Source organism: Pituophis catenifer, unplaced genomic scaffold (assembly GCF_029215685.1).
Source record: "Pituophis catenifer annectens isolate HBS135680 unplaced genomic scaffold, rPitCat1.0.hap2 SCAF_4, whole genome shotgun sequence".
In the NCBI taxonomy this organism is placed as follows: domain Eukaryota; kingdom Metazoa; phylum Chordata; class Lepidosauria; order Squamata; family Colubridae; genus Pituophis; species Pituophis catenifer.
This window is the reverse complement of record NW_027256884.1, coordinates 109,920,288-109,945,784: the sequence shown is the minus strand read 5'-3', so window position 1 is coordinate 109,945,784 and position 25,497 is coordinate 109,920,288. Positions and strand designations below refer to the sequence as shown.

At 39.9% G+C, this 25,497-nt stretch overlaps 1 protein-coding gene across 4 annotated transcripts; it reads left to right on the top strand.

The window, feature by feature from the left end:
* Window positions 1-465: 465 nt before the first annotated feature.
* SGCG (sarcoglycan gamma) lies at window positions 466-25,385 on the top strand. 4 transcript variants are annotated; one of them, XM_070943909.1, is made up of 8 exons: window positions 466-593; window positions 10,432-10,626; window positions 12,602-12,703; window positions 16,271-16,358; window positions 17,361-17,486; window positions 18,813-18,897; window positions 23,699-23,822; window positions 25,200-25,385. In XM_070943909.1, exons 2-8 carry the CDS (start codon window positions 10,432-10,434, stop codon window positions 25,368-25,370), a joined length of 891 nt encoding a protein of 296 aa, XP_070800010.1. In that variant the 5' UTR covers window positions 466-593; the 3' UTR covers window positions 25,371-25,385. The 4 variants fall into 4 exon arrangements, with proteins under 4 accessions (XP_070800010.1, XP_070800007.1, XP_070800006.1 ...); XM_070943906.1 differs by having other exon boundaries at window positions 10,429-10,626; XM_070943905.1 differs by lacking the exon at window positions 466-593 and adding an exon at window positions 6,586-6,679 and having other exon boundaries at window positions 10,429-10,626.
* The last annotated feature ends 112 nt before the right edge of the window (window positions 25,386-25,497 follow it).

The following is a 25,497-nucleotide window of genomic DNA, read 5'->3' as shown; positions in this document are numbered from 1 at the left end:
GCAACTGGGTTTTGTTTTTTCAGAAGAAGCTTCTTCCGAGCCAGAACTGAAGAAGCTTCTTGGATGAGAAGCGAAACGTCTTCAAGAAAAAACAAAACGCAGTTGCCTTTTGAAAAAGTACCTTTGGGATTGTTAAGAAGAGGTGAATTTTCTTCAGAGAGCCGCTGGCTGCGTTGGCCAAACCACTAGCGGCGCTTCTTCTTCTTTTTTTTTTTACAGGCGAGCGAGCAAGCAAGCAAGAAAGACGCGCGCTTTGCGCGCAGCGAAGCGTCCGGACTTCGCAGGCTGAGGGAACAGCGGGGCAACAGAAACCGGCGCCTGCTGTTCTCCAAACGGTGAATAGCGGGCGCTGAAGGGGCGTTTCCCTCCTACGCGATGCGCGAAGCTGCGCCGAGAAGGCGAAAAAGCCGCGGTTGTCGCTGGCCGAGCTCGTTTGCGAGGGCTGCGAGGGAAGGAAGGGGAGGAACCGCCGGCGGAGGAAGGCTGGTGATCCTGGGCGCGCTCGACAGTCTCGCCCGGCGAAGAAGGGAGATGCGATGACTCCTCTCACCCTCGTTCAGCCCGCCTGAGGAGGACGCTGGTGGGAAGAGCAGGTAAAACCCGGTCCTTTCTGCCACCTTTGACTTTCCTGCGGGACTTATTGAGGAGTAAATACACTAAGGAGGCTTGCTCGGAATAAGGGAGTTTTAGGGTTGAAGGAGAGCGGAGAAGTCGTGGATTCCTGGTTGAGGATGCGGTGGGATTTAGGAGAGTTAACATCTAATGCTGTACCTCTGGAGACATCAATCAATCAATCAATCAATCAGAATAGAGCTAGATGTCTTCTAGTCCAGGGGTCTCCAACCTTGGCAACTTTAAGACTTGTGGACTTTAACCCCTGTTCTAGTCCATCCCCCTCCTCAAGCAGGAGACCCTGTACCATTTCAGACAGGGGACTGTCCAGTCTCTTCTTAAGAACCTCCAGTGATGAAGCATCCACAACTTCCTGAAGGCAACTTCTGTTCCACTGGTTAATTGTCCTCACTGTTAGGAAGTTTCTCCTTAGTTCCAGATTGCGTCTGGTTTCCTCCATTGTTTCTTGTCCTGCCTACAGGTGCTTTGGTAAATAGGTTGACCCCCTCCTCTTTGTGGTAACTTCTCAAATATTGGAATTCTGCTATCGTGCCCCCCCCCCTTCTTTTCTCTAAACTAGACAAACCCAAAATCCTGCAACCATTCTCCATATGTTTTTGTCTCCAGGCCTTTATTCATCTTAGTTGCTCTTCTCTGTACTTTTTCCAAAGTTTCAAAATCTTTTTTTGTAATGTGGTGACCAAAACTGGATGCAGTATTCCAGGTGTGGCCTTATTAACACTTTACAAAGCGATAGATTGTAGATGCTCCACCTCTCCAGCGCGATCTTCTCTATTCCTGGCTGCTCTTCAACTCAAAAAAGCTGGTTCCAGATTTTGGGAACATTGATGTACTCCAACTCATTTCCAGTCTTTGTACTTATCCTTCTTCATTAAGGTGGTATGTACAACTTTGCTCCAGCTTAATGTATCAAAAATATTTCTACATTTTTATTCCTTTCGTCCAAGGAGCTCCAAAAGTTAAAATGATTCTGCTCCTCGTTTAACAAATCATCTTCTGCCAAACCTGTTGGTCAATTCTGTGGCCAGTTCTCTTAGGCCAAGCCCTCGCATCTGGTTCTATGACTATTCCCTGTGCCGAGTGTCTATGGAAATGTAATATTTCCTTTTTCTAAGTATTTTAGTCTCCTTAAAAATATCATACTACAATTGTGCTGTGATAAGCAATGCCCATTACTTTTCATCTTTAAAGGAACATATGCTTATAAATCCCAGAGCAAATGGTAGCACCTAATTGATCCTGAAAATACTGAGCAAGCACAGATCTAATTATAACTTGAATGGTAGACTAAATGCCAGGGCTGTGAAGTAGCTTGAGAAAAACCAGGAAGAAGGTAAGGGCAAATCATTTCTAAGTTGCTTCTGTGGAAACTACATATCTATGTCTAGGATGCTAGGTGATCACCTCGCAGTGAGATGGGTGGCAAACAAATTTAATAAATAAATAAATATCAAGCCCTAAGTTGAAATGTAACTGTAAATTGCAGTTAATGACAAGATAGTTTTGAATTATGTTTATGGTAGTGGTTTACTGACCTAAATAGGGGATTGTTTTGTACATTTTGGAGTTTTCTTGAGAGGCTGCTGTGAAGATGGAAGCCCTTCTCCCAAACTGCAGCCAAGTGCCACTTTTTTTAAAAAAAAACAGCAACCTTCTAACACATTTTCCTGTCCAGGAGGAAGTGAGGAGTGGGCAGGGGAATTCAATTTTCATGCTTTACCCCAGAGGTCCCCAACCCCTGGTCTGTGGACCAGCATGTGGCTGTGGCACGCCAGAAAGTGGGCTGTGCAAAGAAGCAAAGCCCCATCCGCGGCTTTGTGAAACCACGCCCCCTCTGGTCCACAGAAAAACTTCTCTCCATGGAACTGATCCCAGGTGCCCAAAAGGTTGCGGGCTGCTGCTCTACCCCAATTTGCTACCCAATTTTATTGTTATTATTCAGTGAGTCGTGTCCAACTCTTCACAAGTCCATGGACCACAACATGCCAGGCCTCCCTGTCCTCCACTGTCTTCCAGAATCTGTCCAAACTCATGCCCATTGCATTGATGACACTATCTAATCATCTCATCCTCTGCTGTCCCTTTCTTCTTTTGCCTTCAATCTTTCCCAACCTCAGGGTCTTTTGCAAGGAGTACTCTAGCCTCATTAGATCAGTGGTCCCCAACCTTTTTATCGCCGCGGCCCGCTGAGTGCGCGCAGGGATGGGGGCACGGCCCAGGAGCTTTTGCGCACGGCCCATTGCGCACGGCCCAGGAGCCTTTGCGCTGCAGCGTTCATGTCCCCCAGCCGCTGTGCGGCCCGGTGCCAGGTACTCCACGGCCCGGCACCGGTCCGCGGACCGGGGGTTGGGGACCACTGCATTAGATGACCAAAGAATTTCAGCTTCAGTATCTGTCCTTCCAAACAGTCAGGTCTGATTTCCTCCAGGACTGACTGATTTAATTTCCTTGCAGCCCAAGAGACTCTCAAAAATCTACTCCCAGCATCACAATATCCAATTTTAGTGATATCTTTATAGTCAGTTTCAAGGGCTACTAAATGGAGCTACAGGACCACCAAACAGGAGCTACAGATTTGCTCACTCTTGAGAGCCTTTGGGAGTCAAGTAGAAATGTAGAGGAATCACTTGTGTCTCTTCACCTCTAATACCAAGAGAGTGAAAAGTAGGGTGCAGCTTTTATGCTTTTTTTAAAAAAAAACATGTCCATTTATAGTGACTTTGCTTTTATTTTTCTTTCTCTCTATTCTCAATGAAAAGGAAATAAAATGCATCAGGACTGGCATCCTATTTTGACCTATTTAAATTGTGTTTCCTTGCATTGGCTGTGTTGTATTGCATTTCCTCTTTTCAGCTCTTTTCATAATATTGACATGCATGTAGATTTGTGACATCTTTCATTTCACACTACCTTTCACCATTTTTCTTCAGATGAAAATATGTAGGCATTTGAGAATGATTCTGTACTCTGATCTTGTTTTTTTATTATAGAAAATACATTTTAGTGATATATAAACTATATCACTAAACAAAAATACTTTAAGTTGACTAGGCAATTCAAACTGTTAATCTAGGAGAAGCCAATGTGTTACTTAGCAGAAATATAACAGTCCTTTTTAATATCCATATTAGGGCAAGATTAAAGCTCATAAAATACTGAGTGAGTTTTCCAGTTATCCAGAACTCATTTAGCAATGTCTAAGCATTTTTCTTTATTTTTGTCCATTGAACATTTTAGCTAATGTGATTAAAAGTGTATTTTAAATTCCTTCTCTTTTCAGGATTTCCAAATATGTAAAGTTTGGGTCACTGGCATAGAATGAGGAGACTGAGTAATTTTTATTAGCCTATTCCTTTCGAATAAAATTAGTTATTTATTGAGTGCAAGTAGTTTTTCATTTAAAATTGCTTTTATTTCCAATATAACATAATATTGTGCTGACTCTTCTTCTCATAAGTGGAGATTTTTAAAATTCAGTTTAGTTACAGGTAGTCTTTGATCTATAACCCCAATAGGAACTGGAAAATTCATTATTAAGCAGTGTTTCGGGATCTAATTTCAGTCTATCATGGGGCCAAATGGTTTATTCTTTTTCCAAGCTTTCTGGCTTGTGCTCCTGGAGCCCATCCTTAGGGAACTTCTCTCTCTCCAAAATGTGTGCACTGGGTTGGTCTACACATTGTATTTATATGGTGCTTAGTTTTGTGTGGCTTTTAATTGTTAGGGTGTTAATAGACTGCTATTAAGTCATTAGTTGTTTCCTGGTTTTCTCTCTGCACCGCAATGGAGAAACGGGCAACGGAGCAGCTGGCGCAAGGGAAGGAGAAGGACGCTTTCCCTCTTTCTTCTCCCTGCTCCTCCTCCTTCCCTCATGCCGGCCGCTCTGTTGCCTGTTTCTCCATTGCAGCACAGTGCCCAGGATCCACTTTGATAGTGGGGAGGGGGGGCGGGGAAGGGGGTGTAATTTAACCAATTTGCCCAGAGTCAGGTTGGCCATCGTGGGAGGCTGATCCCGCATGTGTGGCGGAGCTGGAGGACGAGGGTGGGCCATGCCTCCCATGACAGCCAACCTGACCCTGGGCAAACCAGTTGTTAAATTATTTGAATCCCACCACTGGTCGTAATTCAAAGACTATCTGTACCGTTGAAAGACAATTGTTGAGACTTATTGTTGTTCTGTAATTTGGGATATATTTATAGGGCTAGATTCTTTCATACGGAGATACAATATGCCACTCTGATTGTAGGAAGGTGCACCCTGTTTAGTTGCCAGCAATTAGAGATATATAAACAAAAAGATAATAGAATTGGCAGGAATAAATCTTCTTTGTTGCATATCCTTAATAGCAGAAAAGAGGTCTCATCAGTCAGCCTACCAATTGTTGGAGCAAATCACACTATAATTTTCCTGCTGCTAATGGGAGTAGAAAAGTAATGAATTGTTGAGAAGGAATGATTCTTGTGTTTCCAATGTCGTCCTTAAAAATGCTGAAGTCTGTTTTTGCAGCCCCTGAAGCTATTTTTATTATAGTTATTGCTAAAGATTAGACTTAGTAACCTGACATTTGGAGGTGTGATTCACTGTGTGAAAACCTTTGTAGTATTGGTTCATAGAAAAACTCACAAACTTCGCCTCCACCCCCAACAGCCTTTCCAGGCAAAACCCCACAGAAAATCTTGGTTTTATCCACTTTATATTATCTACCCAATTATTACAGCCTCAGTCACCACCCAAAATGGATATCCTGGCCTGCCACTGAAAGATTCCCACTCCTGGCTTAGAGAAAGGGGAGAAAGCTAAGATCATTTTGTCTCTCTGTGTATATACTGTACATGTTTGTGAGTGAAGGAAAATTTGTACTTAAATTTATTTATTTATTTATTATTTATTTGTTCAACTTGTATGCTGCCTTTCTCCGAAGACTCAAGGCGGCTTGATAGCTGTGCACACCTTCCTTCCTTCCTTCCTTCCTTCCTTCCTTCCTTCTTTCCTTCCTTCCTTCCTTCCTTCCTTCCTTCCTTCCTTCCCTCCCTCCCTCCCTCCTTCCCTCCCTTCCTTTTATTGTGTTTTAATGATGCTTTATATAACTCTTGTGAGCCGTCAAAGTTGGGTTTCTTAAATAAAGATTATATGAGTTTCTTCAATAAATAAATGTTTGCAACCCCTATCCCAGCCATTTGTATCTTGCTCCAAATTGAGAAGGTTTCTCACTATTAATAAATATTAATTTAATAGAACAGGAACATTAGGAAATAATGGTTGTAGCGTAATTGCATTCAATAAGAGCCGAGGTGGCGCAGTGGTTAGGGAGCAGTACTGCAGCTACTTCAGCTGACTGCTAGTTCAGCAAATCAGCGGATCAAATCTCACCGGCTCAAGATTGACTCAGCCTTCCATCCTTCCGAGGTGGGTAAAATGAGGACCCAGATTGTTGGGGGCAATATGCTATTTAGTATACTGTCTTTGGTGTAAGCCGCCCAGAATCCTCGGAGAGTGGGCAGCATAGAAATATGAATAATAAATAATAATAAATATATTATACTCCTCAGGCCGGGAGTTTGACATCCCTGTTCTAGATCAATTGCATGTTTCTGTTTCCCCAAAAGTTGCGTGCTGCTGTTGTACGTATACAACAACCTCTGAACTTTTTTTTCAATAAACTGAATATGAGCAAAATTAAGTGTTTTCTTTCTTTTTAAAAAAATAACTTACAGTTCGATAGGATTCCCCCCCCCCTTTCAGGGTAGTGTGAGTAACATTCTAATAAGAGGTGTGTGCTATTTTGAAAATACACATTATATTCAGTCTTTCACTTCCTAAAGCATTAATGCAGCACCAGCTAGTTTGTCATAGAGTAAAATTAGCCCTGTCTGTGCCGCTAGTGAAAGGGGGTGGAATGTGAAATGTGACCAAACATGTAAACAAGTTCAGCCACGCCTAAAATATTTTCCACTGTGGGTACAAGTGTAGAAATTCATTGTCAGGCTGAAGGCGTTCGATCTGAGTTAGATCTGCAATTTTTGCTGTTGTCTAAAATCTTCCAAGGTAAGTCTTTTAGACAAACTTTATTTGCATTAGGTGTTACAAATTATGAAACAATTAATGTAAAGGATTAATAGGCTGTTTTTTTTAAAAAAAAATGATAATTCTTGCAGTTCTATCTTTTTTTTCCTACCATCAGATTGTTATTATATTAACTTGAAACACAATACACAAGTTATTTTTGTAATTTAGATTATAGTAACTCTGTAAATGTGGCAACATCTGACTCTAACTTTGTGTCTTTGGCATTTCATATGTGCAGTGAAATAAATATCAAAATATCAAAGCAATATCAAAATTTAAAATGTTATTTCTTTGGGGGGAATAGTGTGCTTTTTTAATGCAATGAGCTGCCTCTTTTTCTTGCTGGTTTCCAGTTTTTTTTCCTATGCTCCAACTGCAAGGCTGATCTTTTATGGAAAAAAATGATCATGTTACTTAATAATGGATACTTCTGCCATATAAGGGCTTGGGTATATAATCATATAATTTCAGCTGTCTTTTCATGGAGACTAAGTATTATTTGTCAGTCATGTAAACTAGCTTGCATGATGCATTAGTTATGTTTTAGTCCCACAAATACTTGTTGCACTTTAATATTATAACTTAAGGAAACTTGTTCTCATTAGTGGATCACAATTCCTGCATTCATTACGAATAATCTAAAGAAACTTCCCTTAATGTGGCACCTTCCAGATTTCCTTAAATTCATCTGGAACCAACTGGGGTAATAGGGAAGTAATTTATAATTTAGGTTTTTTTCTAATGATTTATTTTTAAAAATGCTACCCCATAACTTATTTTTGTTTGGACACTGTCAGTAAAAGGTCAATTGAATATCTAGGACTGGGTTTGCAGTACTTACTGCTGCAGTTATTTCTATAGATTCTTCTCTTGATGCCAGCAAATATTTCTGACCCATTATCATTTGTATCTAATATTGTATCTGTCAGGTCCTAGGAAGGCCAACTACTTATACCAGTCAGCCCCAATAAGTTTCTGACATATAATTCTTGAATATGCCTGGCCACCAAATAGATGCTTAATTCAGACATATGTATACCAGTGGCCCTAATGTTTTACCTAAGAAATGGCATGCCCAACTCTGAGAATCAGGTTCTATGTTCTAGTGACACAAATAGGTAGATTCCTTCTTATCAAAATATATTGTTCCCAGGAGACTATATTAATTAGAGCAGTGAATATAAATCGGTTTACTAATTTTAAGAATATTCAATAGAAATTAAAAAACAGAAATGGATTTTATATATATATTTGTTTTCTGAGGTTTTCGCGGGTGTTTGTATGTAGGTCTTTGGTTATTCGGGTTTTCTACCGCGTAAAATTGGAGGTTTCTTGGCAACGTTTCGACGAAGTCTCATTCGTCATCTTGAGGCTGGTGTCTTTGGCTTCGTGCTTCTAGGAGCATTTGCTCCTAGAAGCACGAAGCCGATTTTTCACGCATACAGGTATGCAAGTCTTGTTGTATTCGGGTCTTCTCCCATGTAAGATTGAGAGCACTTTGGCAACGTTTCGGCAGAATCTCATCTGTCATCATCAGGCTTATGCAAGTGGTCTTCTGCAGCAACTGCCGTTACTATTTCAAATCTGGTGCTGGTAGTCTGCTTTGCTGGGATGGCCCCACCTCTTCATTCTAATTGGTTTGATATATATATATATGCATGTGATGGATCATTGATTGGTTATTTGCCATCAAGTTGGTATTGGCTTCTTAGTGATCATATCGATAGATTTTCTCCAGGATGATCTGACCCCAAATTGTTCCTTCAGGTCCTCCACTGGTGCTCCCATTACAGCCATAATTGAGTCCATCCAGTTTGCAGTAGATTAGGGGTGTCAAACTCACGGCCTGCAAACTGGATGCCTCCCGTGCTGGCCACGGCCATGCCCAGTTTAGCGAAGGGGGGAAAAAGTCGTGATATGTCTCGTGACACTGCCGTGATGATGCAACTTTGACACCCCTGCTGTAGATAATCCTCTTCTCTTTCCTTCCATCTCTCCCAACATTATGGATGTTTCAGAAGAGCTAGTTTGTCACATTTAGTATTGTAATGAAAATGTATAACAGAAATAAGAGAATAAATATTGTACTTCACAGACTTTTTTAAAGCTGTCACCAGGACAGTGCAAATAGTCCTTGCTTAACATCTATTTATTCGGCAACTATTTGAAGTTATGACAGCATTGAACAACTTAATGAGCGGTCCTTGAAATTCTAGCTATTATAGTGCCCCTGTGATCACATGAACAATTTTGGGCTCACTCTGGCCTACCCACACTTACGACCATCTTTTGGCTGCCCACCTACTTGCTGCCACCCTTCACTTGTTTGCCACTGCATCTAGCAAGGTGTGCACCACTACTGGGTGGGACCTTTTCTCACGCCATCTTTTGCACCAGCCAAAGGCCTTCTCTTGCATGCCAGCTGGGGGGAATGGGACAACTTGCCACAGCCAAGTCGTCATGGCCAACTTGCTGCAGGACAACTCGCCATGACCAACTCACCACGGTACAACTCGCCGTGGGACAATTTAACAATTCTATTTAATTATTTAAAATAAATAAAAATTATTTTAATTTTTGCCATTCACATTTCATTCTGTCTCTCCTTTCGCATCCTTTCTTTAATCTATTCCAACATTTCTTCGGTATTAGTGTAGGTCTTGTCCCGCAGCAAGTTGTCCTGTGGCAAATTGACTGTGGCAGGTTGGCTGTGGCGAGTTAGCTGTGGTGAGTTGGCCGTGGCAAATAGTCACAGACCCCCAGCTGGGGCTTCTCTCATGTGCTATCTAGGGCCTCCTTTTGTATACCAGCCAGAACCTCCGTGCCCCACCCAGAGTTTTCCTTTTGTGCCACACAGCCAAGGCCTGCTTTCACACACACCAACCATCTTTTGCATGTTGGTTGGGTTCTTCTTTAGTAAAAGAAGGTCCCAGTTGGTGCACAAAAGAATGACCTGCCCAATGTGAGAAAGGAGGCCCCAGATGGCCCAAGATGGGGCCTCCTTTCTCTCTTTTCCTGAGAGAAATCAGTGCAAAAGAAGGCTCTGGCCAGTACAGTAGTGGTGTGATGTAGTGGGCTGGGCCAGATGTGGTGGTAGTTGGGAGCAGCAGGTAGGCAGGTGGCAAAAAGAAGAGAGATAAGGGGATACATGTGGATGGGAGGAGTTGGAGCCGAAGCAGTCCCTTACTTTTTCCAAGGATGACTTGCATCAGAATGGGTGAATTTTAAACAATTGGGATTCACTGAATTACAGCAACTGGGATTGCTGGAATGGCCAGTGCTAAGCAGAGCAGTCGCATGGCATTTCTACCACATAGTTTATCGTCAGAGTTGTCTGTCCAGTTAGCATCATAATGTGAGGACAATCTGTAGCCTGACTCAAATGAAATTTTATCTGCTTTTCAACAAGTTTTTGTTGCTTTTTATTCCATCCCAGCCTGAATTATTTGTAATTTTTTTCTTTGCCCTTAAATACTTTATTTTAAATATTTAATCGCTTGTAGAATAAGATACCGATTATTAAATTAAATTATATAATTTGTGTTTTATTAATCAGCAATGCCTCACTATTTTGTTTGGGGGGGGTCATCAGAACAACATAGTGTGCTAAATTCTTAGCTCTTAAAAATCTACTTTTAATTTAGTTGTTCAATTTTTAAACTTGAAGTAGAATGCCCTGCTTGAAATATTTATTTTTGGTTAATTATGTCCATTTTTTTTTTCTGTAGCAGATGGTACGTGAAGAGTATATTTCAGCAACACCAGGTACTGACATACAGAGACCAGACCCACAGTATGCCTACAATGTTGGCATTTATGGCTGGAGAAAACGCTGCCTTTATTTATTTCTCCTCCTCTTGATCATCATCCTAGTTGTGAATCTTGCTCTGACAATTTGGATTCTTAAAGTAATGTGGTTTTCATCAGTAAGTGTTTTTTTCCCCCTTTAATTGGGGTTTTGCTGTTGCTTTTGCTTATATTCTTACTGTTGCATCTAAGATTTTTTCTGCACTGTAAAACATCCTTTACCCTAGAGCCGTGATGGTGAACCTATGGCACGCACGCCACAGGTGGCACGCGGAGCTATATCGGTGGGCACGTGAGCATTGCCCTAGCTCATCTCCGGCGTGCACCGGAAGTTGGGAAATAGGCTGTTTCCGGCCTCCAGAGGGCCTCCGGGGGGGGAGGCCATTTTCACCCTCCCCAAGCTCCTAGAAAGGCTGTGGAGCCTGGGGAGGGCAAAAAACAGGCCTACTGGGCCCACTGTGCCATCACGTGCCAAAAGCAGGGGAGGAGTGCAGCGCATCGAATTATGGATGTGGGCACGCACATGACCCCCACACACACCGCTGCCCCCACTTTTGGCACGTGACGGTAAAAAGGTTAGCCATCACTGCCCTAGAGGAATTTTGGAAATAATTTTCAGATCCTGGGGAATTCCTATATAAAAATCAACAAAAATACCATACCTAGTTTTAAAGTAGTTATTTGCAGCAAATGTGATATTTTCCCCTGCTTTTATCTTATTTCAATAGCTGAGTTTCTATATCACACCAAGTCTTTATGTGTTTTTTTAAATTTTATTTTAGTCTGATGTATGAACCTCCCCCAGCTGTGTACTTTTGAAATCACTGTATTGCTCATAGTCAATCATTTTGATTTGTTAGCCCAGGGATGTCAAACTGGTGTCGTCATGGCGGCATCACGTGACATATTGTGACTTTTTTCCCCCTTCACTAAACTGGGCATGGGCGTGGCCAGGCCTGTGGGCCGGGAGTTTGACACCCTGGGTTAACCCATATTAAAGAAACCATCGCTTAGTATAGTATATAATCTCAGCCACAAGATGCAGTCTTAAATATACTTTAGAGTAAGCCTTACTTAATGTAGTGTTAACATGCTTTGAATTGTGTTCATTGACTGGTATCATTTGAAATTTATTCTTTAATTCTTATGTGACTTTGTCATTTCTGAGTCCGTTACTGAGATGTTTCATCTAATGAATTGCTATTAATGAAGTGCTTAAATGTCTAAATCCTAAATGGGAGAGATACCATGTAGATTTAGTTGCATGCCAACAATGATGAATATATGGAGCCATTTCAAATAATAATAATGTATGGTTACTCCTAAAAGGGACACGGTGGCTCAGTGGCTAAGACGCTGAGCTTGTCGATCGGAAGGTCGGCAGTTCAGTGGTTCGAATCCCTAGTGCCGTGTAACGGGGTGAGCTCCCGTTACTTGTCCCAGCTTCTGCCAACCTAGCAGTTCAAAAGCATGTAAAAAATGCAAGTAGAAAAATAGGGACCACCTTTGGTGGGAAGGTAACAGCATTCTGTGCACTTTTAGTGTTTAACCAAGCTGGCCACATGATCACAGAGATGTCTTCGGACAGCGCTGGCTCTTCGGCTTTGAAACAGAGATGAATACCGCCCCCTAGAGTCGGGAACAACTAGCACATATGTGCGAGGGGAACCTTTACCTTTACCTTTATGGTTACTCCTAAAGGAGAAGAGGAGCAAATGGACAACTTCTAGCCTTGCTGTCATGCAAATTATATTGTTTCTTTGAATTACAGCTTTTTGAAGAGGGCTTGGGTACACATTGCTGGTATCTGGACTGGAGAAGAAGTCCTTATGTGCAACACCTTTTTATAAGTGCAATTCCTCTTCGTTGGGCATGCTTGCAAATGGCTTTTATCAAAACCTTGTATGAAAAGATATTTTTCTGAGCACCTTTCTTCCACCCATAACATATTTATCTTCTGAATTTCTTTTTCATCAGGGATGTCTGCCTTGAATAAACCATACAGTATTTGGAAAACGATCAATGTGGCCTCTTTGAAAAGAATTTGACAATGACTAACACAACTAATATTTAAAATGTGTTTTGCATTTGCAGACTGGAATGGGATACCTACAGGTTAATAGTGATGGGCTTCGTCTGGAAGGAGAGTCTGAATTTTTATATCCATTATATGTCAAAGAAATTCACTCCAGAAAGGTAACAATACAATGTTATGCACAGCTATTTGGAGACAAATCCCACTGATTTTAACAAGGCTTATTTCTGAGTAAATACACATAAAAATGTGTGGTTTCTGGAAAAAAAGTCATATTTACTAGAGTTATGCAGAGCCTGTTTTGATTTGATAGAATTTCAATAAAATTGGCTCTACAAAGCAGTTTTGCTTTGAAATGGAAGCAAAGATCTGATTCAAAGCAGCAATACATATCACATGACTGAAAATACTTGGGGGTGTTTACTTTGAAGCACAGCACAGATCTGATGTTTTTTTCCTGCTGATTCTGGTATTGTTCCAGCAATATTCAGTTCTGTAATTTCTCTTTCCATTTCAACAAACATACACAAAGAATGCCAATTGATTCAGTAGCATAGCTAGTCAATATGTTTTTTTTTTTTTCATTTTGTATCATTCCTTAGAGCTCTTTTGTGCTGCCAAGGTAAAATTTAACTAGTCATCATTCATCTTCTCAGTTTGCAGCTACTTGAACATATCTTACCACAACCTTAAAGTTTTTGGTTTTCTGCTAATGGAATATTACACATCTGTGCTAACGCAACTGAACATTCAACTTAGCTCTCTCGGGAGAGGCAAATCAGTATGTATTCTTTGATCAAATGAAAATGCACTTATGTATCAAACCTTAACATTTAAATTCTGCATTGTTAGGGTATGTTTACATCTGTCAGTAAAAGTGAATGGATACCAAGCTAACAGTTATAAGCTCTCGTCCAAATTAACTGTTTTTAGAAAATGCCGTTTCCTAACACAGCTGAGACCTGCTAGTCTTGAGGGAGTCTTTCCCAGGAATGACCAAGCTTATCAACGGGGGATGTTCCAATTCTCCTGGCATTCAAGAAAACCCAGGGATCAAAGGCAGAAAAGCATATCACATCCAGGAAGTTAATCAGTGGACATTCTTAGTGTCATTTCAAGCCTAGCACCCCAGGACAGCAAATGGAAAAGCAAGATATTCCCCTTTGAAGATTTCTTTAAAAATGAATTTGGAACAGGGCAGTTTCCACATTGCTTCAGCACAATTGAAATTCTTTGCACAAGCATTTGAAAAGTGCTGTATTTTCCTGTACTATCCTCACACCTACTAGATCTTCTTCTTCTTCTTCTTCTTCTTCTTCTTCTTCTTCTTCTTCTTCTTCTTCTTCTTCTTCTTCTTCTTCTTCTTCTTCTTCTTCTTCTTCTTCTTCTTCTTCTTCTCCTTCTCCTCCTCCTCCTCCTCCTCCTCCTCCTCCTCCTCCTCCTCCTCCTCTTCCTCCTCCTCCTCCTCCTTTCTTCCTGGCATATTCCTGCAGGTGTAGGGTCCACTTTTCAGATTATTGAACACCACTTTGCATGGTCAACTGCGTCTCCAGGGCATAGGCCCGCAGCTTGCATATTTTTGTTGATGGTATCTTGCCATCTCTGTTTTGAACACCCGCGAGGTTGCTGGCCATTGACTTATAGTTGGTGGGCAGTCTTGGCCACAGTGGAAGGTGCTGCTCTCTGGACATGTCCATATCAGCGAAGCTGGTCTTCTCTCATCTTCTCTATAATTGGTGCCACACCAAAATGTTATTGAATGGTGTCATTTGTGATGTGGTCAAGAAGGGAGATACCTGATATCCAACAAAGCATTCGCATTTCCATACCATGGAAATAGCTTTCAGTCCGTGTTATTGCTGCCTAGCATTCATTGCCATACAGTGCAACAGGATGGATGGTTGTCTTGTAAATTTTAGATTTAAGACAGGTTGAACCTGCTACATCTGCGTGAAAAAAAGTGCAGAAAGATATTTCAAAAAAAATATTGTTGTGATAGTTTTGAAGGTCTTCAGCTGAAGCTTAAAAAGCTTGTGCCTTTCACAGGAGTTCTGCTCTTCCTATCCCATTTTGCCCAAAACATTAAGCTACTATGGGCATGTTGATACTTTTCCATTACAATAGATAGGGGGAACTATTTTTCAAATCAAATATCAAAGGGATTAAAATTGAAATGATATGTTACTGAAACTTGAATTTTAAACCCAAATGGAGTTATGTTTTTGCTGACTCTCAGATATCTAATTCAAATCAAATCAGGGATGATTTACTTGGGCCTTATATTTACTAATGATTGGATTTGTGGAACATTTAGATTAAATTCAGCAGGTTTTTTTTTAATAGAACCATGGTGACAGGTGAAGTAAATGTAGATACAAAATTGGTGTGACATCCAAACATACACTTGGTGATTAAATAAGAGCTGTGATCAAGAGTTATGCTACAGTGAGCCATGAGGTATGATAACACTGGCAGTAACTGAAGTGGCACTTATGTAAAAGAAGTAAAATGTAGGTAGGGGCATTGCCACAAATAATTCAAACAGGATATACACAATGTGCATTCAGATGCCAGCATTCTTTCTCTTCCCACAAGATCTCTGCTCCATGTCCGTAAGGCAGAGCAAAAATGTAGGATGGTAGTGAGTATTTCTTAGGCCCTGCAAAGACTAGATTTTCTGCAGAAGAATAGATTTCACAGACATTAGGCATCAGCTTAATTTTAGAAGTGCCCTTGCTCCGTTGAAATGCTCAGAATTCCCTGGTAGAGGATATTAAAATAGTGTTAAGAACTATGCAGAAATGAAATCTAGGAAAATTAAAAAAGAGAAACTACAGTACACAAAAGAATAAAGTCAAGCACTGTAAGGAATTAACAATTAACAATCCTATCCTATCCTATCCTATCCTATCCTATCCTATCCTATCCTATCCTATCCTATCCTATCCTATCCTATCCTATCCTATCGCAATAGCAATAGCAATAGCACTTAGACTTATATCCCGCTTCATAGTGCTTTCCAGCCCTCTCTAAATGGTTTACAGAATCAGCATATTGCCCCCAACAATCTGGGTCCTCATTTTACCAACCTTGGAAGGATGGAAGGCTGAGTCAATCTTGAGCCTGGTGAGAATTGAACTGCCAAATTGCAGGCAGTAGGCAGTCAGCAGAAGTAGCCTGCAATACTGCACACTAACCACTGCGCCACCACGCCCCCCCCCCCGACCTCCGCTCTTTCCATGGTGACCTGAAGACGTGGCTTTTTCAACAAATCTCCTGATATGTTGGGGGTTTTAGTTTTTAACGGTCGAGGATTTTAATTGGATTATTTTAGTATTCATTTTACTGTCTTGTTGTTTTATTGTTGTGAGCCGCCCCGAGTCCTTCGGGAGAAGGGCGGCATATAAGTATGATAAAAATAAATAAATAAATAAATAAATAAATAAATAAATAAATAAATAAATAACCTACCCTACCCTACCCTACCCTACCCTAACCTAACCTAACCTACCCTATCCCATCTCATCCCATCCTATCATTACCATCCCATCCCATCCCATACCATACCATACCATACCATACATCATATCATATATCATTGTAAGTTATGTAAGATATATATTATATATCATCGTAAGAGTGGGAAAAGAATGAATGTGTTTGTTATTTTTCAGTAAAGTCTATCCAAATGTCTTAAACATTTACATTCTTTTTTCTCTTAATGCTAGGATTCATCCTTACTTTTGCAATCTTCTCATAATGTGACTTTGAATGCACGCAATAGTGATGGAAATGTCACAGGCAGATTAAGCGTAGGTAGGTGTAATATATTTTGCTTTAGTTTGGATTTTGAAAGTTTTATATCCAAAGAAATGAATGTGTATCTTTGTATGATCCTGTACAATATCTGATATATATTTATGATCTGATATAATATCTGATAAAGATATGCCAATTGCCCTGGCTAGTCAAATACCTGAAATAAAGAAAAATAATTTTATGTCATTATCAAAAAATTAACATGTGAATAATTTGCCTTCATTTATAAATCTGTTTAGTGGTTTAGTTCCTGGGAAGATACTAATATCCAATTTATGTAAATTATAAAAATATCAATTAGATATAGATATATTCATCATTCAAAAAACAGCCATTTGGATTAAAGATACTGCATATTAAGGATTTCAAGTTATATCAGATCTGGAATTTTAATTTAGCTTAGTTTGTCCACATTGTATATATTCACAAAGAGCTATGTTTATATTTTTGCATGCTGATATCTATTTCTTTCCATTTGGGTTCTAACACTCTGCTTTTTCTGATCAAAGCAACCAGAAAAAGAGAACATAACCAGATCTAATCTTGCACTGTATTCAGTGGTGAAATCCAAATTTTTTACTACCGGTTCTGTGGGCGTGGCTTGGTGGGCGTGGCTTGGTAGGTGTGGCAGGGGAAGGATACTGCAAAATCCCCATTTCTTCCCCACTCCTGGGGGAAGGATATCACAAAATCTCCATTCTCACCCCACTCTGAGACCAGCCAGAGATGGCATTTGCCGGTTCTCTGAACTGCTCAAAATTTTCGCTACCGGTTCTCCAGAACCTGTCAGGACCTCCTGGATTTCACCCCTGACTGTGGTTCAATATATATATCAACTAGTCAATGTAATGAGTCTTACTCACAAGTTACTGAGCATAAGCTTACAAATTTAACATCCCAATTATATTATATATTGCACTATTGAGGATGTCTACAGAGGTATGTATTTTTAAAACATGAACAAAGAAAATCCATTTTATAATGTTTTGTCTTTTTTAGATCCGGATATGGTACAGTTTCATAATCAACAATTTCAGATCAACTCTGTGAATCTTGATGAAAAACCTCTTTTTACTGTGAATGATGATGACACTGTAATTGGTACAGAGAAACTTCGAGTCACAGGTTTGTCTGCAAGTCTAAAACTACAAAAAAAAATGTTATTGTAAAGATAAAGACTGTAATCTGAAATTTGTTATATAAATAACAGTAATTTGTTATATTAATGAATTTAAGAGAACATTGAATATTTTATTAGTGATATTTTTAGCTAATGTTACATTAAACATCTTCAAAATTGTGTTTTACATTGAGGTCTAAAAATATTTTGATTAATTGGTAATTATTATTTTTTACTTGTAATTCATTTTTAGCTAGATGCTAGGCAGCATCTTTAAAAAAATCAATTAAACATGGCCAGATCTGGTTAATCCTTGGCTGGAAAATCACTGGCAACACTGGAACATCTGAAAAAACTTCCCAGAACAAAGATATAGTGAGCATTTCTATAGCAATTCTCAATGTTGCTAAGAAAATAATGTGATGTGGATGTAGTTATCAGTCAAAATTAGGCAACATTGCTCAGTTGAATACTGAAGTTGTAAAATCATTGATTTGGCTGATGAGTGAAGCGCCACATTGAATTATGTTGTGCAACATATTGAATGACCTAGTGTGAAAGACCTATGAGATCTTTGGATCTGACAATACTGCACAACAGTTTTTCTTTGGCTTGGAAACTAGCTTTTATCTATGAACCAAACAGATTTTTGAGAGTGAGATTTTTATCACCTTTCGTATCTTACTTCTAAAACTGTATTTACTTACTTGCAAATTGGCTTCTGAGGATTGGGGAATGAAATGCACCATTGTCAAATTATGGAGAGAATTCATGAAAAAAAATCCTCTTACAGCTTCTTAATAAGGGATCATACCATATTGGGCCCTCAACAGAGTGATAGGCTGAAGTGTGCACATTGTTACATTAGAATCCCAAATATTTAAACCAGCCCAAATATCAGAGTACTCAAAATATGGAGGAATCTTAGATGCTTAAAAGATAGTATGATGTTTCCCTGAAAATAAGACCCTGTCTTATATTTTTTTGAACCCCGAAATAAGTGCTTGGCCTTATTTTCGGGGAGGTCTTATTATTTTGGGGCACGTGGAGCAATATGAGGCTCCTCTTGCCATCTTACCAGATTTCCAGCTCTGCGTTTAAATATTTTTGGGGAGGGCTTATTTTCGGGGGGGAGGCTTATTTTAGTGCATGTGCTCAAAAGCCCGATAGGGCTTGTTATCAGGGGATGTTTTATTTTCGGGGAAACAGGGTATGTGCTTTAAATTAGCTTTGGATATTTTGTTGGGTAGTTACAAAAAACTTGTTTTCCACTAGTAATGCACTTAATTCGACATTTAAAAGTGATAATCATTTGTTTTTTTCTGCTTCAGGTCCAGAAGGTGCCCTTTGCGAACATTCTGTAGAAACACCACTTGTTCAAGGTGTGGGAGATGATGTCAAAAATCTAACACTTAAGTAAGAATATCTCTCCAAAATGAGTAAACGTTTATTATTTATTTTGGGGTGTTTTTTTTGCTGTAATCCTCAGTAACGCTAAACTTGTAGAGCAATAAGATAAGTAATCAGTAATATTCTGAAGAAGAACCCAATAGGAAAAGGAGTACTCGGGAGAAGCAAGGAATCAAATTCCACATGACCCCATTAGTTATTGAAAATTTAAAATCTAAGTAAAAAACTCCCTTTTATGACCCTGTAATCCCTTAATTCGGGGTAGAATCAGGGCGACTGGGGCTGAGCATTTACTGGCCAGATACCCTTCCTGACACCACACGGAGTTCACAGCAGATATTTTTTCTTTGCACTCTAGGAAAGAATATCTGCTGCTAGGATCGAACTCTCAACCTCCCAAATGGTAGTCAAGCATTTTCATCACTAGGTCACCACACCACTCATTAATTTTTTTTAAAAAAAACCTTAATAGCTATGTAATATCACAGATAATAGGATTTATAAACTCATTTAGCCATATATACAGTACAGTATTCAAAATTCCAAGAAAAAGAATATCAGTAATTTTGAGAACTTTAATATTGGCAAGGATGGTCAATATTGATAAAATAATCCTATTGTTAAGATTCACCTTCCCCCTTCATATTGTATAGTAAGACCGCTAAAGAAGCAATATGAGAATGTAGTGCCACCAGACACTGCTAAATTCTGAGGGATCACTTGCAGGGGTGGGCTGCTGGGGGTTCACAGGGGTTCGGGGGAACCTCTAGCTAAGATTCTGTGCAGTTCGGAGAACCCCCAAATCCCACTCCTGGCTGGCCATGCCGACGCCATCCCGCCCCTCCCAGGAGTCCCCACGAGGCCCGTTTTGGATGCAGGTAAGTGCAGGGCACACATGGAGGCTCGGGGAGGGTGAAAAATGGGCCTACCGGAAGTTCAAGAAGGCCAGAAATGGGCTCATTTCCGTCTTCCAGAGGGCCTCTGGAGCCTGGGAAGGCCATTTTCGCCCTCCTGGAGGCTCAAGGAAAGCCTCCGGAGCCCGGGGAGGGCAAAAACAACCCCCCCCCTTGGTGCAGGAGGTTGACTAGGCCACTCCCACCATGGCCATGCCCACCCAGCAACTGGGCAGAGAACCCCTTGCTAAAATTTTTGAAGCCCACCCCTGATCTCTTGCACTGAATTACAGAAAAGCATGCATACTGTGAAGGCATCCATGGTGTAAATGCTTTAAATATAGATGGTGGTATATTAATCTCATACAGGAAGTCTTTGGTTTACAACCGTTCATTTAATGACCATTCAAAGTTACAATAGCACTGAAAAAAGAGATTTATGACCAATCCTCGCACTTACAACAGCTGCAGTATCCCCATGGTCATGTGATCAGAATTCAGGTGCTTGACGTATATATATCCCATATCCCAGGGTCATGTAATCACCATTTGCAACCAGCTTAGCCAGCTTCTGAGAAGCAAAATCAATGGGGTAAGCAAGATTCATTTAATGACCATGATTTATTTAACAACTGCAGTAATTCCCTTAACAACAGTGGCAAAAAACTCATAAAATCGGACGTGACTCACTTAACAAACTCTCTTGCTTAGCAATAGAATTGTCCCAATTGTGGCTATACAGTTAAGGATTACTTGTATTCCTTCTAATCTTTATTTACTTAAAAAGTTAGAATGTATTGTTTTATACCAGTGATAGCTAACCTTTTCTGGACTGAGTGCCCAAAGTGCGCGTGCAAATGCAACCCCCCAAATGCAATGCGCGCGCGGCCCCTGTGCATGCGCACCTGTGTATGCACAGCGGAGCTGAACTGGGGCGACGGCTCATGTGCCCACAGAGAGGGTGTTGTGTGCCACCTCTGGCATGCGCGCCATAGATTCGCCATCACGGTTTTATACATAAACTAAACCAAAACCTGATCTATGTGTGTGCATGTATGCCTTATTAGGGAAGCCTTCAGATAGTCTTGCTTTTCCTTGTATATATATATATATAATTTTGAACTTCCTTTAGGGCAAAACCTTTCTCAAAGCAGTTTGCAGAAATAAAATCATATGCAAGAAATGGTAACAAGAAAATATATAAACATGGTAAAATATGTATATACATACAGTGCTGAAATTAGAAATGCTCAAAAGAATAAAGTCAGATATCCAACCCTGAACCAGTAGAACCAGTTAATTGAAGATTGCTAAGGAACCAGATGACTAGAACATTTTATTTTATTTAAAACAAGTATTTAAAACATGGTGTTATATTAAAACTAATGCCAAAGTACAGAATGGGTGTGAATGATTGTTTATAACTTCTTGTAAGTTTTAAAGCAGTTGATTCCATGAAACAGCAGGTAAATATAAACAATGAATCTCCAGTGTTGGAAATTGTGGGGCCCCTGGATGAAGATACATCAGTATCATTTCTATTCCATACTTAGTCCATATTTTCTAAGATTCAAATGTCTTATCTTTTTCCTTCAGTTCAAGCTTGTTGTTTGTGCAATAGTGTGAATATCTGTAGTTCAGATGTAGGATGAGGATGAAGGTTTGTTCTCTGAGCTTTTGGGTTCCTTTCAGAACGTTTCAGAACGTTTGATTACCAGGCTAGGTAGTATCTTCAGTGTCGGTGTTCTTCTGTTTATAAAGGCTTCAGGTATGGGTGTGTTGTGGCCCATCAGCGGCCTGTGCAGATTGTAGCTGATTCTGACAGCGAGGAGGCTGGTGTAGTGCTGCGCCAGCAGCCTGTGCAGCTGGCACTCGAGTCAGACAATGAGGAGGCTGGAGAAGATGTGGTGCCAGAAGTGGGGATTCAGCCAGGGCCTTCAGAACCTCCAGAAGCTCCTTTAAGTGAAGAGGACGAAGAGGAGGAGCCTTTCTCGATGCATGGGTGCGCAGAGCTGCCAAAAGGCAGGAGTGGCTCCTCAGGAGGAGGTCTCCTCGAGAGTAAGGCTTGGGGCTAATTGGCCACTCCTTTAGCCTATTTAAGGAGGAACGCCAACTGAAGCAAGTTGTAGGGAACAACTTTAGTTCACTCTACTTCGCACCTGGATTCTCTGCAAAATTGCTTCTGGGCTTTCTTCCAACCTTAGTAAGATTGTGATTACTTTATCTTTGGTTTCTTGTAGGCTGTTAAGAAAGTTTATTAACAGCCTTTGTTTTGAAAAAAACTGAGTTATTTTAGTAAATTAAGTTTTGTACAAACTTTGTGTGTGCTGTATTCTTTGGGGTCCGTAGCTGGGGCAGAACAGGGTGTCAGTGGTGAAATCCAGCCAGATCTATCTGGCTCGTGATCTGGTAGGGCCAGTGGCAGGAGGCTCCGCCCACCCACCTGGACGTCATCAAGTCCCGTTTTTGACCCTCTGCACATGCGCAGAATGCATGTGTGGAGGAGGCGCGCGCGAGCTCTCTCACATTTGCGATCCAGTAGCGAAGGTAAGTGCATTTCACCCTAATGGGTGTGTCAAGTGAGGGTCAGCTGGGAATCATCAGTGAGTCTTGTGATGTATCTTGTGATAAGGAGATTACATCAGGTCAGGATCATTGGGAGGTGAACTGCTGGTGAGGGGCTGCGTGGGTTGGTTGAGGGTCGGTACTGTCTCTGGTTGGCTGTGCGGTTGCTTGTTGTTTGCCAATTGAAAAAAGAAAATAGTGCTATCTTGAAAAATTGTTCCATCCAGACAAAACATCCATTTGTTTTTGGTAACGTTCCTGTATTAAAAAGCAAATCAAACTGGTGTGTAAAAGCAAGTCACCTCCAGAAATTCACGTGTTGTGTTATTTTCTTAAAATATATACAGGTATTAACTCTCCCATAGAAATCCACTGGGCAAAAGCTGGATTGTGAACAACTTCATTGCATTTAAGTTTTCAAACAACCCAGAAAACATACTTTTGCAGTTCTTTTCTAGCCTCTTGTGGCATTACATGTTGTAATGACTATTGTCTAAATGATTTCTAAAAAAATAACAAATAGCTTTACTTGACATTTGAGGTTTAAGAATTTGTGAATTAATTTGCAGGGTAGGTTTTAAAAGCTTAATAATTACTTCAGTGTGACAGACATCAGATGCAAGTTAGTAACATTCCTGTTGTATTTACATAGTTTGTCAAATCTGTAAAAGGATGTAAAGTGAATGATGCAGTTTGTGTCATTTGCATAATAACATTAACACGGCTGGTGTACTTTCCAATTTAATGGAAAATTGGAATACCTGATTTTTAGCGCCAGCTACTCAAAGAGGGGCTTTCACTGCTTCCAAATATACATACAAGTCTACAGAGGCTGCACCTCTCGTCTCATTATAGCAAATTATGTAATTTGAGTCTAGTTTCTAAAAAGGGATGTTTGCAATCATAGAGTTATTCAGTCAAGCCAGATGATTAAGCTGCCATGCTATAGACTAGCTGGTTGGGGAATTCTGGGAATTGAAATCCACACATCTAAAAGTTGCTCAGGTTGAGAATTGCTGCTATACACAGAAGATGATATAGATCAAGCTTGCAGAACTTCTTAAGAAGTAATTCTCCTAGGAAAATTAGTATAGAGATTATAATTTTACCATAAGTAAAATTGAGTCTTCGGAGAGGGGCGGCATATAAATTGAATTAATTAAATTAAATTAAATTAAATAAGAATTTAAGATGGCAGGATGACATCACATTGGGGAAATCTCCCTCCAGAATCACTTTGAAGACGTTATTATAAAAACGCAGTGATTGTTTGAAGAGACATGCATCTTTTGAAATAAGAGGATACGTTTTTGTAATGTTAAGGTAACTCTTCTTATGATTGGTTTCAGACTTGAATCACCAACCCGATCTCTCACCATGAATGCTCCGAGAGGAATTCACATCAAAGCAGAAAAGGGAGACCTTATCGGACTCTCTCATTTGGATATCGCATTCCATAGTACCAATGGGATGGTGAGATGCTAAAGATTTATTTAACATCAATACATTTCCTATTTACACTTGGTATTCAAGGGGAGTGATTGCTACATGAGTCAAACAATCAGTTTTAGTTTCAGTAAATAAAGACTACTACTGACCTTGAAAAGTTCAGATTTGTGACAAAGGTTATTTGATCCTCTAGAAATATAAAATTTATATAAAGGCTTAAAATGTTCTTAGCATATTATCAATGTTAACAAAATGCTGGGGGTGGGGGTGGGGAAGGAAACTTAGTATTCAAAGGTTTTTTTTTCCTTAAATGCAGTGTTCTATATTTAGTGTTATTAATTTCCGATGTTAAAATCCTTACTTTGCCAATTGTTTCATGTCTCAGAAATCCTTACATTACCTGCACAGAGAAATTTGAAGGTATATCGATAGTTTCAGTGAAAGATTCCTGTTTTGCACAATTTGATTGAGCAGTATAAAGCTGTGGTAATGCTGAATGAGAGATAAAATTAAAAAGGCAGAAATAAATTAAGGTGATTGGGAGACTAAGGGGGAACTAATTCACCAATTTGTTTTCTGGTGAATTAATATTTTGTAACCAGTGACACCTGTTGCAGTAGCCAACCTATGAAACTGTGCATCATCTTCTTAAAATCCCATATCCCTGACCCCCCAAAGAATCTCTGCTTTACCAATAAAAGCCCCCTGGATGATGCACTAGAAATGCATTACAAATGTGTAATAGAAACTTTCTATGTGTATGAAGTATTATGCAGCCAACAAAACGTGCTGATTAGTGTAATAATTGACTTTCAGATTAAAAATAGACAACTTTGTCTTCTTAATATGCTGAAATAGAAGACCTTGTCCCAAACAGTGGTTCACAGGCTAAAAAAAGGGTGGAAAAAATATACCTCTTTTGTCTCTGGCCACCTTGAAGAAATGGGGGGCCCTAATGTTTTAAATAAATGAAAGCAGCAGCGTGCTGAAATGTTTAAAATTTGGAACACATTTCTTAGGGGTTAACTGAAGGATCAAGTTGAAATACTTTCCTAGGTTTGGGGCACCACCTAAAGGAGATTTACACCAACAATTTGACATGCTTTCAGAGTGGTTTCCCAGGCTATATATAAAAAATTATTTTAGCTCATTAAGACATATTGAATATGTCTTAATGTAAGTAAAGCTTCCATTAAATTGCTCAGTAATGAATTAAAGGAAAGAGTGGGGCCATTCTACCAGTGGTTTTTGAACATTTCTCTCTCCTTTCTAGACTGAAGTTGTTATCGGGGATATATTTGAAAACAGTTGGATATTTGAACCTGGCAAATGTTGCACAGCAAGAGTTCTCTCTGTTAACACTACAGCTACAAAGTAGATTTGTGTGCTTTTTCCTTGCAGATCTTTGATGCTCAAAATTTGCTACTGCCAGATTTGCTTCAAGGAACAAATGGAGAATCTGAGAGCTCTGAAGGACTTTATGAAATTTGTGCGTGCCCAGATGGAAAGTTATACTTATCAGTGGCTGATACAGTTTCTACTTGCTTACAATACAGTCGTGATTGTCAATAAAGCACCAGAACACAACTTGATTTTCCTTGGCATTCTTGCTTGGTTTGTAAAACTACCAAATGGAAGATTTGGATATTGTAATTTAATTGTTTGGAAAACATGACTGATTTTAGGTTTTATCAGATAT